Below are 19,246 nucleotides of genomic sequence, written 5' to 3' on the forward strand. Positions count from 1 at the left end.
ATGGGGAGGGAGGTGGGAGGGGGGTTCAGGATTGGGAACACGTGTACACCCGTGGCAGATTCAAGTGGATGTATGGCAAAAACAATACAATATTGTAAAGTAAAAAATAAATAAATAAAAATAAAACAAAACCAAAAAAAAAGAAATCAACATAAATTACAAAATATTTTTAAGTGGAAATGAAAAGTATCACATCTCAAAAATAACTTTTAACTACCTCTAGTTTCTAGCCGTTTCTTTAACTTTCTCACAATTTTAATATATGTATGTATTTTCAAGTCTCTTTTTGAGACTGGTTTATTATCTGTAGTTCTAGGGAGATGAATTGTGCTTGTTGGACCTGCTGACTTTCTCATGGCATTTTTTCCCCTCAAGTGTTTGGTAAATTCAACTCTTCTTTTTTTTACCAAAACAGCCCTGGATTATGGACATATCTGTGTGGGATTGTGTGAATTTGAAGCACCTATGGACATATCTGTGTGGGGTGGATTGTGTGAATTTGAAGCAGCTAACTGCACAGTATAAGCCCATAGTTCAGATTTCTCATAGGGGGCTCTTTGGGTTCCACAGCTAAGGGTGGCAAGCCAGCTCCTGTGGGGTAGCCCTGGGGCAGCTAGGGGTTCCTTTCAAGAACAAGACAGCATTTTTATAGCCCCTGGCTTTCTGTAAGGAACACAATTTCACCTTCAGCTCCTGCTCATCACTGTGGCTTCTATATTTTCTATTCATATCTGGCACCTGTGTGTATCCCTTTCTTGCTTTCAATTTTAGTTATACATGTAAAGATGTTTGCTGACTTCCATATGCTTACAGTAGAAGGAGGGCCTTTCACAACAGTTCAGTCAGCCATATTGCCTGAAAAGCCAGCAAAGGAATAAGTGAGCCAGCAAAACTGCCCCCAGTCTTTTCCTTACCGAAAGAAGTGATAAAATTCTGAAGGGAAGGTGATGAAATAATGCCTGAGATGTCAACAGGCTATACCCTCAATTGGTTTCTCTTTTTCAATCCTCTGACTATTCTCAGAGCGTGGCAATTTCTTGACCTCTTACCTTAGAAAGTACTCTCATGCATAGCAAGCAGCCAAGTGTCAATCAATTTGCAACCACCATATAATTAAAAAAAAAATGAAACTGCATTTTACTTATCAGGGCATTAAAAGAAAGACAAGTGCTTAGAACACAATTCATAATGACAGCTGACAAGACAAAATTTTAAATGCATCCCTTTAATTCTTTAGAGTAAATACTCACATTCTCCAAAGGGTACGAAATGACACTGCCTGGGGGTAGAGCAAGCTTGTCCACTCCTTTCACCATCACCATAACAGTAGCCCGAGGACGGTGGAATAGGTTACCTACTGCAAGGCCCGGCCAAGAAAGGTCCTGCACATTGAAAAGCATGAAACTGTGCTTAATTATCAATTCAGGAAACCATTTCCCCAATAACATCTGACAAGCTGAATTAAGGGGTTCTGGGATGATACCAGCAATGAAAACTCATAGGGACAGCAAACGTCTTATTTAAGGCAATAGCTGCAATCTCCTAATTGAGGATGCTGAGTTCTACCTTCTTCATTTTAACTGCTACAGACTTGAAACAGTAAAGTCTAATAATAATAAGTCATCTCAAACCTTCTATGGAAAAAAGCAGGCAAGTGAACAAAATGTAGGTACTTTCCAAATTCCAGATTATGAAATACTTTCTCCTCCATGTAACTGTGGATATTTTCTTCCCTCACAACATCCTTTGCCCTTATCTACTACAATATCACGTTTCTCTTTCACAGTGACACAGCAAGACTACAACATTCTCTTTAGACTAGGCACACAAATTCCTGCTGAAAGTGACTTGTAGTTTATTAGTAACTACTTCTAAAGGTTATTTTGACAGCCATCTGTAGTCAAAATTAAGTTTGGAAAGAACAAGGTACAAATTTCATACTTAAACAACCAGTCATGTTCATGCAAGGAGCTCCACCCAGAGGCCCAACCTAGAGGCAGTTCCTGTGCACAGCTTCTGGTTTCAAGGGCACTCAGGACCTAGGAAGAACATTCCTCTGAGTGACTGATGATGTCTACAGACCACCTCAAAAGCATCAAACCTTAAATTGGGAGGAGACAGGGAGACAGAACAAACTCCATCTCCTTTCTTCCAGCCCTGAGCTTGAAGCTCTCTCATGTTGACTGGACCTAGGCCCTCTCTGCAACAATCACACATAAGCAGTCGGTTACTACAACAGGTTATGACTACTGACCACGTTATTTTCCTAAACTCAGGTAAGTTGCATATACATTGCATCATTCATAATAAATTGCAATGGGCTGAATGCTTGTGTCCCCTCAAAACTCATGTTGAAATCCTAACCCCCCAATGTGATAGTATTAGGAGGAGGGGCCTGAGGGAGGGAACTAGGTCATGAGGATGGAATCCTTATAAATGAGATCAGACCCCTTATAAAGGGGACTCCACGGGGCTCTCTCTATCACATACAATAAGAAGTTGGCACTCTTGCAACCTGGAGAGGACCTTCACCATGCTGGCACCCTGATCTTGGACTTCCAGCCCCTAGAACCGGAAGAAATAAGTGTTGCTGTTTATAAAACACCCAGTCTGTGGTACTTTGTAATGGCAGCCTAAACTAAGAGACAAATCTATCACATGTACTGCAGAAAACCAATAAATTTATACATCCTATTAACAGCAGGACAGATGCATTCTCTAATATAACAAAGGACTCCACTACTATGAATAAACAATTACATGGTTAATGTTTTATAATGATTTGCTTTCATAACCAAGCTTGGAACACTTACCTAAAATCTCCCTGACTACAAATAAATTTTTTACTTTTATAATCTGTACCTATGTTTGCCTGCTGCTTTCTTGGGCTTTTAACATAAATCAACAAAAATGCTTTCAAAGCAGCTCCAGATATTTTTTTAAAATACACATACCTCTTTCACAGAGAAGCCCATGGACAATGCAGCCACATCTGGGATTCGCTCTCCTGGAATAGGCCAATTTCCATTCCGAAAAACAACAGACCCTGGTGATCTTAATATACTGAATTCGTTCCCTAAGACACCTGAAAAGAAAACAGATTAATAATCAGCATCACAAAATTTGTGCAACCATACTGAACAATTTTAAATACATACTTTCCCATTCTCCATTGACTTAGCATACTAAACGCTGAACGGACAAAATGCTGAATCCTAAACATCAATACTTTTACAAAGTAGACTGCAAGAATTTAAGTCCACACCTTCCGCTATAACAAAGTTATAGCAATGAAACAGGATTCTCATAATGATGTAGATGCCTTCCTGCAGATGGCCCCTAAACAGGGGCATGTGACAATTTGGCAAGAATCAGAAATCAGTAGCATTTCTCCAGATTTTCAAGAACAAAACCCAAAACCCTGACCCCAACTAGAAAGGAAGAAAATAAACTTGAAATCTCTACGTTATTTCTACCACCAATTCTCTCTTCAAAATGCAAATTCAAAAATTTCTAGTATATCACTCTGAAATTTCAGCCGGTTAGTCTCTTAGGATAGATCCTAGCTTTCCTTATGTCCCACAGGCAAAGCTAGTGAAATGAGAACTGTCAAATGGGGGGTGGTACACATTACCAGTTAGAAGGTGTAATACCTCAGACTGTAGAAACAAAGTCCAGGACATAGTATTTTCAACGGATATATCAAGAGGCCGAGAAAAGGTAGACTCCTATACCAAGAAACCGCTGCTTCATGCAGGCATCGCCATGATACCTGAAAGGTCACCCATCCTCTATCTGAACACGACTAGTGAACGCAGACGCCATCTCAACTTGCAAACCCTACATTTGCCAGGAATCATCTCCATAGTCCCAACATTCAAATCCTTTACAAAGTGTAAGATGTTGGCTTCCCAACTTGGAACAGACCCTGTACCAGAAGTTAGGTGGCTGTATGGTTGGGGGCATAAAAAGCTGGCCCTGTGAAATACAAGTCCCATGAGGGCAGGGGTTTGGGTTTGTCTTCTTCACACAGTAGCCCCAGGGTTGAGAACAGCGCCTGGCACACTGGTGCTCCATAAATACTTGCTGAGGGAGTGAATGAATGAAGCTACATCTTGCACTAGCCCTTTCCCTCTCAGCTGGCTCTTTTATTTGAGCACACAAAAATACTTGTAGGGTGCTCCCATTCTAAAATTCAAACCACAGAAACTCTCCTTTGGTCCTACCAGCTCCCTCCTGCCTCTGCTTCCCTTCAGATGAAGAACCACCTTGGAAGAGTAGTCAGCCACCACCTGGCTCCTCTGCTTCTTTATCTCCTATATGCTACCTAACCCACAGCTTCTGACCCCACCACACCACCGAAATGACTCACCAAATCCCAGAACAGTTTGCAACCCTCAATTTATGTAACTTCCCAAAGCGGCTGATTCTGGCAACTCTGTCCTTGAAACTCCTGCCCTGGTCTCTCTAAGCCTGGCCCCTGGTTTTCCTCCCAGTCCCTCTGGCTGCCTTTCTCCTCAGTTTCTTCCCCTTCCCCTCCTTTAAAGCAGTGACATGCAAACTTTTTAGATTTCAACCCTTCCAGTACGAAGCTTGAAAGTCTTCCCAATATACCTATGTCTACTTAAAAACTATACATTCGCAAATTATAATGTAACAATGGATTCATAACACATTACGAAGCACACAAAATCAAGCACACTCCACTTTGGAGATCTGCGGCTCCATTCTTGACCCGCACTGCTTCCTGTTCTTCGTTGGCTTCCCCCCTGCCTGAACCCATCTACTCCCTAAGGCTCCAAACACCACAAACACACTCATGGTTCCCAGATTTTTATTTTCAGCCTACATTTCCCCTTAAGCCTTCTGCCTAGATATCCAGCAGTCTACTGAGCATTTCCTTCCAAGTTCCATGGGTGCTTCAAACACAACAGGTTCAGAACTGAACTTGCCATTTTCCCACACACGCCTCCTGTATTCTCTGTATGAAAGGATGACGCCACCTTCCACCCAGCTGCTTGAATTAATCATCTTTAAACCCTTCCTCAGCACCACAGCTCATCAACCTCTGAGTTCTGTCCATCTTTTCTTATCTCCCGAGCCCTTTCCCCTCCATGTCCAGGGCCCTCCTCAGGCTAGACAGAACAGGCCTCCTTGTGACCGGTCATGCCACTCTCTGATCCAGTCTTCCCAGCACCTTTTCAAACTACAGATCTGAATGTTTACCCTTCAGCTCAACCACCTTCTCAGTGCCCAGAGCCTCTGAAACAAAATCCAAAACATAACACCCAAGGCACTTCTCCACCCTTCCTATGGAATCTCTGCAACTTTAACTCCTACACGTTTCAGCTCCACCAAACTCTTTGCTCTTTTGCTCTCATATCTCTGTGCTTTTACACATACTGTTGTGTCAAAAAAAGCCTTTTCTTCCCACCCCAACCATTCACACATTTACATGTGAAGCACCTGGCCTAGGGAAACTTCCCCCAGCCTCCCCAATCTGGGCTAGAGGTTAAGAATCCTTCCCTTTGGGAACGCCCACCATACTGTGCTGTCATCTCTGAATGAAGATGAAATCATCATATAAAAAAACTAAACAGGTCCTACTTCTGACCTCTGAAGTATCACTGACCAAATCAAATCCTTCTTTAACATGACACCCCTTCACATTCCATGCGTTCACCCTTGGCCTTTCCCCTCCAAACTAACCATCTGAATTTTTTTTTCCCAAATACTCCTCATGACCTGGTATTCACTTCTAGTTGACTTCTACTCTCTCCCCAGTTTGGTATCGCCATTTTAAATGACATATTTTTTCCTCAAATAGAGAAGTCAGATCTCTTAAAAGATGTTTTTCATTAAGTCACATTTAGTCATTGTGGAAAACAGTAATTTAACCTCATCTGACAAGACCACAGCAGTGAAGAAGCTGACAGGATCAGATTCTTGGTCTGCATGAACTAGCCTTTTCTAGTTAGGAAAGCAGGTTCAAACCATGTACAGAAGCAATTATTTGCCTCAGACCAAAACTTAACAAAACCCCCCAAACCTCAATGATCACAAGAAGATCAAGTATAACATTAAAACATGAATTTCAGCAAGATGTTCAGTTAAATCACAGTATCAAAGGGAATATCTTTACATTTCCAAAACCAAGTTTAAAAAATTAAATTCTCCTGAAGTACCCAACTAGACAGATCAGAACGATCTTGCCAGAGCCAGAGACGAAAGGAACAATACAACTCTAAAATTCTACAGTCATGAAAATAAGCCAACTATCATCAACACAACACTGGGCCCCTCCAGGGATGGAGAAGAACTGTAGACTTCAAAAACATCAAAGGTCTATATCTCCATGTAAAATTAAACCACCATTCCCAAAGTGAAGTGTCTCAGCACTTCACAGAGCAGCGGCACAAGCCGTCTACAGATTTTTAACTTCTAGGTTTTAAATTGGCACACTGGGGAATAGGGACCCATTCCTCCAAACTGTTCTCCATGTGGCCTCATGTTCACCACTCTGTGCCCCTAGTTCCAGCACCCATCATTCCCACACCTGTGCCACGACAGGTACAATAGGAAAGGCCCATGCTTTGGAGCCCACTGATCTGGGTTCAATTCCAGGTTTGCTGCTTATCACTTGTGTGCTGTGGGGTAATTTATCTAGGCTTGACCACTCTCCCAAGGACTGATGCAAAATTAAGTACATGATACACGGCAAGAGGCCACATAGGAGCTGACTGGCATTCCCCTTGCTGAATATTGGGGAACCCAGATTCACCGAGAAAGCTACCATTTGACATGTGACCCCAAGAACGTGACTCATGTCTTAGTTTCCAAATCCTTAAAATTGGGAACTACTGCAAACTTTATGGAGAGGTACTTGGAATTCTCCTTGAGAAAATAATCACACAAAAACAATTACTAATACTCCACTTTCAACTTTAGTATCCTGAAACCGTGGGGGGGGGCCCCACTTCACCAATTACTGACGACAACTGCTAGAAATGAAGACACCAAAAAATGCCAAGAAAAGCAGCAGCTAAGGGCAGCTGGGACATCGGCCTCTTCGCAAAGGGCTGCAGTTCATCAGCTGATTGAGAAATGCATCCCGGTCCTCCGAAGCGCCTCCCAAGGCGGAAGAGGCCAGAGACAGCTGGACGCGCCTTTCTCGAAGAGGCGGAAGGTGGAGGCCGGCTCAGGTGCCCCCACGCAACCCAGCCCCGCCCCGCCCGGCCCAAGTCGCTGCAAGCCCGCCAGGCCCCGCCGCCACAGGCTGGCCCAGAGAGAAGACCGAGAGAGAGGCGGCTGGGGCGAGGCCACGGCCGGCTGCCCGCACTGCGGCACCCGCCCCACTGCCGCCCACCCTTGGCTGCCCGCGACCCCCGAGCCCAGCGGCCCTCGGAGCTCCCTCGCGGAGCGCGCCCCGCCCGCTCCCGGGTCCTCACCCGCCACCGAGAAGGACAGGAACACGACGAGCACAGCCATGGTTCCGCGGCGGCTGCAGCAGCGCAGGGCGACGCGGAACTGGCCAGCAGGACGCTACGACCAGCGCAGCACGAGGGGGTGACGAGCTCGGGTTCGCCCCGACTCCCAGAGCCCGCCCTGCCGTCGCCTCCCGCTGGGACGGTCGCGGCCTTCTCCACCAATCCCTAGCTACGCCGCGGTTTGCGGGAGAGACGTAACTTGGGAAACGTCAGCGTGATGGGAGGAGCCTAACATGATGGATGGAAGGCCCTGCCAATGTCAGGCAACGATCGCCGAGTCGGGCAGTCCTTCCCCCGGCCCGTGACGAAGGGTCATGAGATGGAGGGTAGGGCTGGCGATCGGGGGCTGGGGGACTGGGGGAGGACGGGACCTGTCAAGGGGTGCCGAGAGCCCCAGAGAGACCACATGGTGGGGCTGCCTCCCGGGTGTGGACCCTTTCGCCAGTCTCGAGTGACGGTCTCCTACCAGGGTGTGTGTCTGTCGCGATCGCGTGGTCCCGCCCTACTAGGGGTGCAGCTGTGAAAGCTGCAAGGCTGGTTTGGGTTTCGCTCTAACAATTACACAGATGCTGAGCACCTGCTTGGAGGAAGCCAGGCGCCTCGGGAAATCCCAGCACTCCAAGTAGGGGTGCCAGATGAACTACAGGACGCCCCGTTACGTTTGAATTTCAGATAAACAACGAATAATTTTTAGGGTAAACGTCGTGAATATTTCATGGGACATACTTAAAACTAAAAAAAAAGTTATTTGTTGTTTATCTGAAATTCAAATATAACTGGGCGTCCTACATTCTGATTTGCTAAATCTGGCAACCCTAAGACTTACTGATCTACCTGAGTTAATTACATTAGTTAATTATTTCCTTCATCCATCCTTTAGTATGTGAAGGCTAGACATAACTAATTTGGCCAGTATCCTCCCTTCTCATCTCATGGGTTGTTTTTTAACCTCGATATGAAGCAAGAAGTGACAGTGTATCAACTGTGTTCAGAAAACAGCTGATGGCCTTGAAACACGGATGTGGTTTCAATATGCATGCATAGGAGTTATTTCAGATAGCAAAAACTAAACTATGACAGGAAGAAAGCCCATCAGGTTACCATTAACTGTTTAGTTTAAGTTCAAAACATCAACTCTAAAATCACTGACTTGAAAAAATAAATATCAATAAGAATTGAATCATTTTTAAAAATTCATTTTTAAGCATGATGGAATCATTTCTCTTCATATCAACTAAAATTTCATTCTTTGTGCATCTTACTACATATTGTAGAACAGGTTGTAGACAACAGTCCTAAAAAAATTTGTCTAAACTTTATTTAGGGGCATAATCAGCTAAAAGTAGAGCACAACTCTTGCAATTTCATCCAGCCTGAAAAACGGGGAGAGGAGTGAATTTTTCTGTTCTTGAAAGAGTTCTAGGACATTCTTATTTCTTTTAATTTGAAGTAGACCAAAGTATTATAAATAGACTGGAACATAATGTAAATCCTGCCTATTCCTCCCCACCCAGGAAACCTCAAAATCTCACAATCTTTCATACTCTGTCTTGAGAAATAATGTCCTTTTTTTGAGCCAAGGGAGAATAGCTTATCCTTTAAATCTCAGACCCCTTTTCATCTGAGGTCTCAAAGGGACATTGCTGCTGCTTATAGCCTTGAAATTCAGCAGGATAACTGCTGTAGAAAGGCTCCTCCTTTATCATAGATTGAGAGATTGAAACCTGGAGGAGGGCATATGTACTCAAGGTCACATTCTGAGTCCTCAGCAGTTCTGCTTTGTGAACACAGCCCTTCTGATTCAATCTTTAGCGCTCAGTAAACAACCGGTGATGTGCAGTTAACTTTTTCCACTGAAGCATTTCAAGATGGATATGTGTGCCCAGGATAACATTTGAAGTAATGACCCACGTGTTAGCCTAAAAGAAACCTCCTCCCCCATTCTCGGCACACCTCTCCTCCCAGGCCAAATAGCCCAGACTCCAGCCATCTACTGCCCTGAGGGGAAGACTCTTGGAAAAGAACCAGAAAACAAAAATGTCAAATTCCTGCTTCTTGAGTTCCAAAAGGAGAGGGCCAGATAGAAGACTTAAGAAACACTTAATATAGTTTGCTTCTCTAACTCTGTTCTGAGTGATCCCAGAGAGACCATGGTGAGATGGTCTGGTCCCTGTAAATCAGCCATCAGGGAGCCCTGTGGAGCCCTGCTCAATGAAAATTAAGGATTTTTTTTTCCAAAAGACACAATATGCAGAATGGAAAACTGGGTGTGAGCTGAACCCTGTGTAAATAACCTGAGATTTTACATCCCATTTGAAGAGGGAAAGGGGAAAAAAGCTTTTCATACAGTTCCGCTCCAAGCTAGCAGGACCCAGTTGACAGAGCACCTTGGAAAAGGAAATCTGAAAAAAAGTATGGATTCTAGTCAATAATAACATATTAATATCACTATTGGTTCATTAACAATGACAAATTGCCCTACTAATGTAAGCTATTGATAATAAGGAAAACTGAGTGTGAGGTATATGTAATATCTTCTCAGTTCTCAATCTAAAATGTTCTGAAAAATAAAGCAAATTTTTAAAACCCATTAAGTGAAAATACAAGTTCCCAAATGGGAAAAGATCAATTATATCCAGAAAGTGGAAATTGCTCCTACAAATCAGTAAGATAGAGACAACCTGATGGAAAAATGGGCAACTGACTTGAATAGATACTTTACAGAATAAATACAAAAGACCCGCCACTATATAAAAACATGCTCAACTGCATTAATAGTTCAGTTCAGTTCAGTTCAGTTGCTCAGTCGTGTCCAACTCTTTGCGACCCCATGAATCACAGCACGCCAGGCCTCCCTGTCCATCACCAACTCCCGGAGTTCACTCAGACTCATGTCCATCGAGTCAGTGATGCCATCCAGCCATCTCATCCTCTGTCGCCCCCTTCTCCTCCTGCCCCCAATCCCTCCCAGCATCAGAGTCTTTTCCAATGAGTCAACTCTTTGCATGAGGTGGCCAAGGTACTGGAGTTTCAGCTTTAGCATCATTCCTTCCAAAGAAATCCCAGGGCTGATCTCCTTCAGAATGGATTGGTTGGATCTCCTTGCAGTCCAAGGGACTCTCAAGAGTCTTCTCCAACACCACAGTTCAAAAGCATCAATTCTTCGGTGTTCAGCCTTCTTCACAGTCCAACTCTCACATCCATACATGACCACAGGAAAAACCATAGCCTTGACTAGATGGACCTTAGTTGGCAAAGTAATGTCTCTGCTTTTGAATATGCTATCTAGGTTGGTGATAACTTTTCTTCCAAGGAGTAAGCGTTTTTTAATTTCATGGCTGCAATCACCATCTGCAGTGCATTAATAGTTAGGGAAATGCAAATTTGAAATCACGAGATACCAACACACCACTTGACTGGCAAAAGTTTAGAAGTCTGACCATGCCAAGTGTAGGCAAGGATGTGAATCAACTGAAACTCTCATAACATGGGGGTGGAAGTATAAACTGGAACAACAGGTTTTGAAAACATTGCCTTGTTTATTAAAGCTGAAGAAATACCAAACTTATGACCCAGCAGCTGCATTCCTTAGAATAAATACTACAGGAACATGTACTTACATATTAATAATAAATTATGGTATATTGATTAAATAAATTGTGGTATATATTTCATACAATGGGATACTATATCATAATGAAACAATATAAATAACATTATGTATTATATATCACATTTATACTATATAAAAATATGAAACGAACAGTTTGACTCCATTTATATAAAGTTCAAAATCAGGCAACAAGAAAGTATACTGTTTATGGATGCAGCATAGATGGTCAAAGTATAAAGAAAAGCAAGGAAATGATTGCCATAAAAATGCCATACAAGTTACCTATGGAGTGGTAGAGAGGGGGATATGTCTAGAAAAGACATGCAGGACTTTCCTGGCAATCCAGCAGTTAAGACTCTGCACTTCCCATGCAGGGGGTGTGGGTTTGATCCCTCATTGGGAAGCTAAGGCCCCATATGCTGTGCAGTGTGGCCACGAAATTTAAAAATATATATTTTAAAGGGACATGCAGAAGGATTTGGGGAGGTTGGTCATTTCATAATGACCTACGTGGATATTGTTACACTAGTGTTTGCTTCATTATTATCGATATTTTGAACACTGATGTTGTATGTTTATTTGTGTCATATTTGACAATAAAAAAAGTTTTAAAAATCTAGCTTGCTTCTTGGAATCTTGAGGAGCTGTATCTCCCTTTGACTTGGTAGGAATTATTTGTATTTGATTTCAGCTTATGTTTGGAGATTCTTGTGTTCACAAAACACGTCTTCAGTGAGGGTGGAAGTTTCCAAAGAAAGGCCAGAGTTGTGGTTGGCATGTTTACGGCTGACTTAACAAGAGATCTTAGAGATGGTATCTACTATGGGAATTCACTACAGGGCAAAATCCAGGCTTCAGCCTCCCAGTCTGAGAACCCCAGTTTTGTCAGTGTCCCAGAGGGAATCTGACTCCATGACATTGACCCCCAAACAATAAAGTTGTAGGTTCTTAATAGTGCAAATACCATTTTGACATATATAAGTATGTGGTAGTCTGCATATTCATTACAACCTGGTCAGCGTATTCTCTCCAAAAATGCAAGTGACATAGGAATCCTAGTTACCCAAAATTAACTTGGTGAGTATGCAACCACAGCAAATATTTAACGCATGAGGTTCTATGTACCCATCTCCATAGACAGAACACACCTGCTGGGAAAACTGGATGTTTGTACTCAGATTGACAGGGTACTATAATAAGCCCCCTTTGGGGGATGACTGTACAGACCACACCTCTCCATTTGTGAGAACTTCCCACTCCCTTCCATGGTTTCTGCCGTATTTGTTTTCCTGACTAAACTCTGAGACAGAGTGCAATCTTATTTCCAAGTTTCATCTCATTGAGCCACTGGTTACTGACTTCCGTGGCTTTGCGTTAGTTCTCTCCACCCGCCCCACCCCCCCACACACACACCGCCATGAAAAACCTAATCAAAAGCACCATGTTGGGACTTCCCTGGTAGCGCAGTGGACACAGGTTCAATCCTTGGTCTGGGAAGATTTCACATGCCACAGAGAAACCGAGCCTGTGTGCCACAACTCTAGAGCCTGGGAGCTGCAACTACTGAGATGGTGCCCCCATAGAGATTGTGCCCCACAACAAAGAGTAGCCCCCACTCTCCATAACTAGAGAAAGTCTGCACAAAGCAACAAAGACCCAGTGGAGCGAAAAAAAGCCCCATGTCCTCTGAATCTGTGATGACAGAAACCATACTGTTCCTTATCTGAGGGTGAGGGAGGTAGACTGAGAAGGGGCACAAGGGAACTTTCTGGGGTGATGGAAATGTTCTGTATGTTGATCTGGACAGTGGTTACATGGGAGATATGCATAGATGAGAATACCACAAGCTTTTCACTTCAGACTTGTGCATTTTATGGTATGTACATTACACCTACAGTATTTTAAGAGTATTCTCAGATTGCACCTAGTGGATGAGCATATTTAAACTAAAATAAATAGAAATTGCTTAATTTGTTCATTCACTCGTTCATTCATATATCCAGTGTTGGATGTTTGCAGTGTGCTTCATGAACTTGGAGCTGAACCCTGTGTAAATAACCTGAGACTTCACATCCCATTTGAAGGGGGAAAGGGGAAAAAGCTTCTTTTCATATGGCTCAGCTCCAACATAGCAGGATCTAGTTGACAGAGCACTTTGGAAACACTCAACATTGGATATATGAGAACTTACTGGTGGTTCCTGGTTGGATAGGAATCCAACACAGGGGAGATGGGTTCGATCCCTGGTCTGGGAAGATTCCACATGCTACAGGGCAACTAAGCCCAACTAAGCTCCGGAGTGCCACAACCACAGAGTCTGTGTGCTGCAACTATTGAGGCCTGGGTGCCTCGAGCCCCTGCTCTGCAACAAGAAAAGCCACTGCAATGAGAAGCCTGCGCACAGCAAGGAAGAGCAGCCCGCTCTCACCTCAACTATAGAAGGGCCTCATGTAGCAATGAAGACCCAGTACAACCAATAAATAATTTGTTAAAAATTGGATATATGAATGAATGAATGGGTGAACAACTTAACAAATGCTGCCTTCTATTCACACACAAAGTATTAGAATCTTCTGCTAGTGAAGTGATCACAGCAAGTTCAATTTCCAGATAATCACATAGGCGAGGCCATACTTTGGCCACAACTGTTTTCAAGACAGTTTCTGAAGCTGACAGGAGCTGGCTGGAATGCTGGGTCACCTGATAAGGCCCCTGGTCCTCTATATCCCCCACTGATTCCCTTTCTATCTTTTCTGCCATCCTCATTCTGCTTTGGACCCATAGATTACTCCTCACTCTTTCTCTTCACCATATCCTGGTTCCCTTGCCTCTCAGGCCTTCTCTTGGAACTACCGGGCAAAACCCAGATCCCAGAATCATGTGACTGCCTGCCTTCTCTCCCTATAATGGGTTGCTGACTGCAGCTGTGGAACTTTCCCTACCCTGGGGACTGGCACTCAGCTGGGCCCCCAAACCTACCTGATCATCCTTTCTCCAGACCTAGTCACTGCCTCATCTCTCCCTCCCCGGCCCCCACAACTATTGAAAGTGAAAGTGAAGTTGCTCAGTCATGTCCGACTCTTTGCGACCTGTGGACTGTAGCCCACCAGGCTCCTCCGTCCATGGGAAGCTTCCAGCAAGTCTTCAAGCCCCCACCCTTTGGGACACCACACTCCTAGCTCCAGGGCTTCCCTCGTGGCTCAGATGGTGAAGAATCTGTCTGCCATTTGGGAAGACCTGGGTTTGATCCCTGGGTAGGGAAGATCCCCTTGGTGGGGAAGAGCCTCTGGAGAAGGGAATGGCAACTCACTCCAGTATTCTTGCCTGGAGAATTCCATGGACAGAGAAGACTGGTGGACTACAGTCCATGGGGTCACAAAGAGTTGGACATGACTGAGCAGCTAACACTTTTACTCCTACCTAGCTCCAGCCTGCTGTTGGGCATCCATCCTGCTGCCCATAAGGGGAGAGAGTCTAGACTCAGGAGTGTGCATTGGTCATTACTGATCAATTACCAGCATCAGGAAAAGCAACTGTGCTCTCTCTTCTTCCATCACCTCTGGCAGCTACTTCCCCTTCCTTATGAATGTGGTGAATTATGAATGAAAAATCTCTAGTCTCCAGATACCTTCCTTCAACCTCAGAGGGTGACACCAGGAACCCTGCACACAGCAGCCTGCGGGGGTGCCTTGCACTGACCTGCTCTGGGTCGTTAGTGATAGCCCAGAGGGGAACATGGGAGCCTGGCTTTGCACCGTCATTGCCCTCAGGCATGCACCACCCCACTCCCACCCACATCTTGAGTGTCCTGAGTTCTAGTGCACGCTGGGTGGGGTTCCCAGGGCTGAGCAGAGGAAGGCAGATCGGACTCACCCTCATGTTTCTAACTCACCTGGTGTTCAGACTCCTGGTCTGGCCTTTGCTCCCTCTTTTGTTCACTGTTGGACTGTCTCTTGGGGCCCCATTCTGCCTTCCAGCTACAGAAGGTTGGTTTGCTTGTTGGAGGACATTTTAAATTTGAGAACAGGATTTCCCTGGTGGTCCAGTGGTTAAGAATTCACCTGCCAATGGGGAGGACACGAGTCCAATCCCTGGTCCAGCAAGATTCCACATGCTGCGGGGCAACTAAGCCTGTGAGCTACAACTACTAAAGCCTGTGCTCTGTAGAGACCATGCTTCGCAACAAGAGAAGCCACCAAAATGAGAAGCCTGTGCACCGCAACTACAGAAGTAGCCCCCACTTGCCGCAACTAGAGAAAGCCTGAGTGCAGCCACAAAGACCCAGCACACCCAAAGATAATTTATTTTAAAACTTGACAATAGTTTGAGGTGTCCTGAAAAGTAGCAAAGACAGTATATACAGAGATTTCCCACATACCGCATACCCAGTTTCCCCTGTTGTTAACCTCTTATGTTACTTTGGTGTATATTTGTCACAACTAATGAACCAACATTAACACATTATGATGAACCAAAGTCCAATCCAACTGGAGTTTTGAGTCATTTCCTTCCAACCTCTCCTCCTGAATTTACCTGAGGACCTGCCCCCACACCACTCCAGCACAGCCGCAGTGCTCTCTCCCTCAACCAGCCACTGAGCCTGGAACCGGAAGCCCCAGTGACCTGTAGTTCTGACCTGTGCTTGTATCTGGAGCTATCACAGTGTCTCTCCTGCAACAATTGCATCCTTCTCTCTGGACTCATGTTAAATTTATTTGTACCAACTTTTATCAAACTGGAATGCTTCCATAGATATCGGGCTTGATCAGAAGCAATTTAGTTGCAAGTGATTGTAACAAAAACAGAGGGTCTCTATTGGCAGGATCTAAGGGTGAGTGACTGAGTTTAATCTGTAATCCCTGGTGGTTTCCCTGATAGCTCAGTTGATAAAGAATCTGCCTGCAATGCAGGAGACCCCAGTTCAATTCCTGGGTCGGGAAAATCCCCTGGAGAAGGGATAGGCTACCCACTCCAGTATTATTGGGCTTCCCTTGTGGCTCAGTTGGTAAAGAATCTGCCTGCAATGCAGGAGACCCCGGTTTGATTCCTGGGTTGAGAAGATCCCCTGGAGAAGGGAAAGGCTACCTACTCCAGTATCCTGGCCTAGAGAATTCCATGGACTATACAGTCTGTGGAGTCACAAAGAGTTGGATAAGACTAAGCGACTTTCACTTTCACTGGTGCATTAGTGGTAAAGAATCTACCTGCCAATACAGGGCAGGTTTAATCCCTTGGTTGGGAGGAGGGCAGGGCAACCCACTCCAGTATTCTTGCCTGGAGAATTCCCATTTACAGAGGAGCCTGGCGGGCTGCAGTCCATTGGGCCGTGAAAGAGTTGGACATGAGTGAGTGACTAAACAAACCCCAAAAATAGGGTCTATAACAACAGTGTTGGATAGAGAGAGAGCTCCTGTTATCCGACTGCCTGTGTGACGTTAGATGAGTGACTTTTCTGTTTAGGGTCCAGTTTCCCCATCTGTAAATATGGATAATCATGATGTTCACCTCATAGATGATGCAAGGATTAAAGTTAATACGCAGAGCCCTTTCCTCAGCAGCCGCTAAAGTACACGGTCATAAGGAAGCTAAGGCCCAGTTGGGGTGAAACCTTCACTTTATCTGGGCGACTAGCACCGCGCCCAATAGCCCCCACCTAGCACTCGCCCCGCACCATGGCCTCCTTCTCAGAGCCTGCTTCCATCTACTCAGCCCTCATCCTGCACAATGATGAGGTGAGGGTCACAGAGTGTAAGAACAATGCCCTCATTAAAGCAGCTGGTGTAAACGGCGAACCTTTCTGACCAGGCTTGTTTGCAGAGGTTTTGGCCAATGTCAACGATGGGAGCCTTGTCTGCAACATGGGGGCTGGTGGACTTGTCCCAGCAGCTGGTACTGAACCTGCAGGAGGTCCTGTCCCCTCCACCACTGCTGCCCCAGCTAAAGAGAAGAAAGTAGAAGCAAAAAAAGAAGAATCTGAAGAGTCTGGTGATGACATGGGCTTTGGTCTTTTTGACTAAATCGCTTTAGTAACAGGTTTAAAATAAAAAGCTGAGCTCTTTAAAAATAAATAAAAAATAAAGTTGTCATGCATAGAGCACCTAGAACACTGCTTGGCATGTGAGTGGTCAGTCACCCTTAGTCATAATAATAAAGGTGATGGTAATGATGGTTATAAGCGTGTCTCAAGGAAGAATGAAGGAAGAGCATCAGGAACAAGACAAAAATAGGAAAGGAGGGTCCTCATTTGAGGCTATGGGGTCTCTCTCTTTCCTGCTTTTCCTTGAGTGTTTGATTCCTTTTTCTGTCTTCCACAGGTTGGAGCACAAAGTACAGACTGAAGCCGAAGTTCCTAGTGTTCTCAAGCTAGGAGGCTCAATGGGGGTATTCGTGTTATAAATTTCCGGAAGAGAGAAACAAGCCTTGCCAGGGTCAGAAAGCCTCCAGGGGTCCTGTCACTGGTGGTATGTGTGGGGGCGTGTGGAACCAATGGATTCCTAGGGCTTCCCCTCCCAGACTGAGGAAGTGGCAGGCTCTCTCAAAAGGGCTGTAGCTGTTATTGATTCTACACTGCAATTGCCATCAAACTTAGTGGTTTCAAATCATTAGCTTTGATGATCTCTTAGGCTTTCCTTGCATCAGAAATTTGGAAGCAGCTCGGCCGAGTAGTGTCCTGACTTGGGGAATCTCTCACACCATTGCTGTCAGATGGTGGCTGGAGGTGGTGTCATCTTGAAGGCTTCTGACACTTGGACTAGGAAGACTTAAACAGCTGGGAGGCGGCACAGCTGGGCATACTGGGTATCTTCCTTGCTCTCTATTTCTGTATGCGCTTTCCACATGGAAAGACGTCTACATGATCATTCCAGCATGGTGGCTTCAGGGTAACCAGATGTCTTACATGATGGCTCAGGACCCCAAAGGCTCAAGTGTGAGTCCCAAGAGGGAGAGAAAGCCAAGTGGCAGCCATCTTGAAGTGATACCTCATTGTGGTTTTGAGCATCAATCACTTCCTTGCTCACTTGCTCATCACATCATTTGTCTGGTCAACACAGAAAGTTCTGCCCAGATGGCCAAAAAGCACATGAAAAGATGCTCAACATTGCTAACTATTAGAGAAGTGCAAATGAAAACCACAGTGAGGTATTACTTCACAGAATGGCCATCAGAATGGCCATCTTCGAAGAAAAGGGAACCCCTCCTATGCTGTTGGTGGGAATGTAAATTGGTGTAGCTACTATGGAGAACAGTATGGGGGTTCCTTTAAAAACTAAAAATAGAACTACCATATGATCCTGCAATCCCACTCCTGGACATATATCCAGAGATAACCATAATTCAAAAAGATACATGTACCCCAACGTTCATATCAGCACTATTCACAATAGCTAAGACATAGAAGCAACTCAATGTCTACGGACAGATGAATGGATAAAGAAGATGTGGTACATATATATGATGGAATATTGTGCTCAGTCGTGTCTGACTCTTTGCGACCCTATGGACTGTAGCCCACCAGGTTCATCATCCATGGCATTTTCAGGCAAGAATGCTGGAGAGGGTTGCCATTTCCACCCCCAGGGGATCTTCCCAACCCTGGGATCAAAACTGCATCTCCTATGTCTACTTCACTGACAGGTGGATTCTTTAACACCGAGCCACTTGGGAAGCCCACAGTGGAATATTACTCAGCCATAAAAAAGAATGAACTAATGCCATTTGCAGCAACTTGGATGGACCTAGAGTTTATCATACCAAGCGAAGTCAGAGAAAGACAAACATCATATGATATCCCTTTTATGTGGCATCTAAAAAAATGATACAGAAGAACGTATTTACAAAATAGTAACAGATTTAGATTCTGAAAATAAATTTGTGATTACCAAAGGTGAAAGGTGGGGGAACAATAAATTAGGAATTTGGAATTAACATATACACACTCCTATACATAAAATATAAAATGGGGCTTCCTTGGTGGCTCAAACAGTACAGAATCTGCCTGAAATGTGGGAAGACCCGGGTTCAATCCCTGGGTTGGGAAGATCCCCTGGAGAGGGGAATGGCTACCCATTCCAGTATTCTCGCCTGGAGAATTCCATGGACAGAGGAACTTGGCAGGCTACAGTCCATGAGACTGCAAAGAGTCGGA

At 44.6% G+C, this 19,246-nt stretch overlaps 1 protein-coding gene and 1 pseudogene across 3 annotated transcripts in view; one reads left to right on the forward strand and one right to left on the reverse strand.

Moving 5' to 3' along the window:
• The window catches only part of ATP6AP2 (ATPase H+ transporting accessory protein 2), a 44,275-nt gene extending 36,607 nt beyond the window's left edge, over positions 1 to 7,668 (reverse strand). For 2 of the 3 annotated variants that reach the window (XM_040266184.1, XM_040266183.1), the window contains exons 1-3: positions 7,449 to 7,632; positions 2,955 to 3,085; positions 1,251 to 1,382 (exon numbers count right to left, since the gene is read on the reverse strand). In XM_040266184.1, the coding sequence (XP_040122118.1) occupies positions 1,251 to 1,382; positions 2,955 to 3,085; positions 7,449 to 7,488 (303 nt within the window). In that variant the 5' untranslated portion in view covers positions 7,489 to 7,632. Of the gene's footprint in view, positions 1 to 1,250; positions 1,383 to 2,954; positions 3,086 to 7,448 lie in introns of all 3 variants that reach the window. The other variant, XM_040266181.1, reaches the window with a different exon arrangement.
• A 9,104-nt stretch (positions 7,669 to 16,772) lies between these two features.
• On the forward strand, positions 16,773 to 17,126 carry LOC120882260 (annotated as a pseudogene).
• The last annotated feature ends 2,120 nt before the right edge of the window (positions 17,127 to 19,246 follow it).

The sequence above is a fragment of the Oryx dammah genome, unplaced genomic scaffold (assembly GCF_014754425.2).
Source record: "Oryx dammah isolate SB20612 unplaced genomic scaffold, SCBI_Odam_1.1 HiC_scaffold_23, whole genome shotgun sequence".
NCBI classification, from domain to species: domain Eukaryota; kingdom Metazoa; phylum Chordata; class Mammalia; order Artiodactyla; family Bovidae; genus Oryx; species Oryx dammah.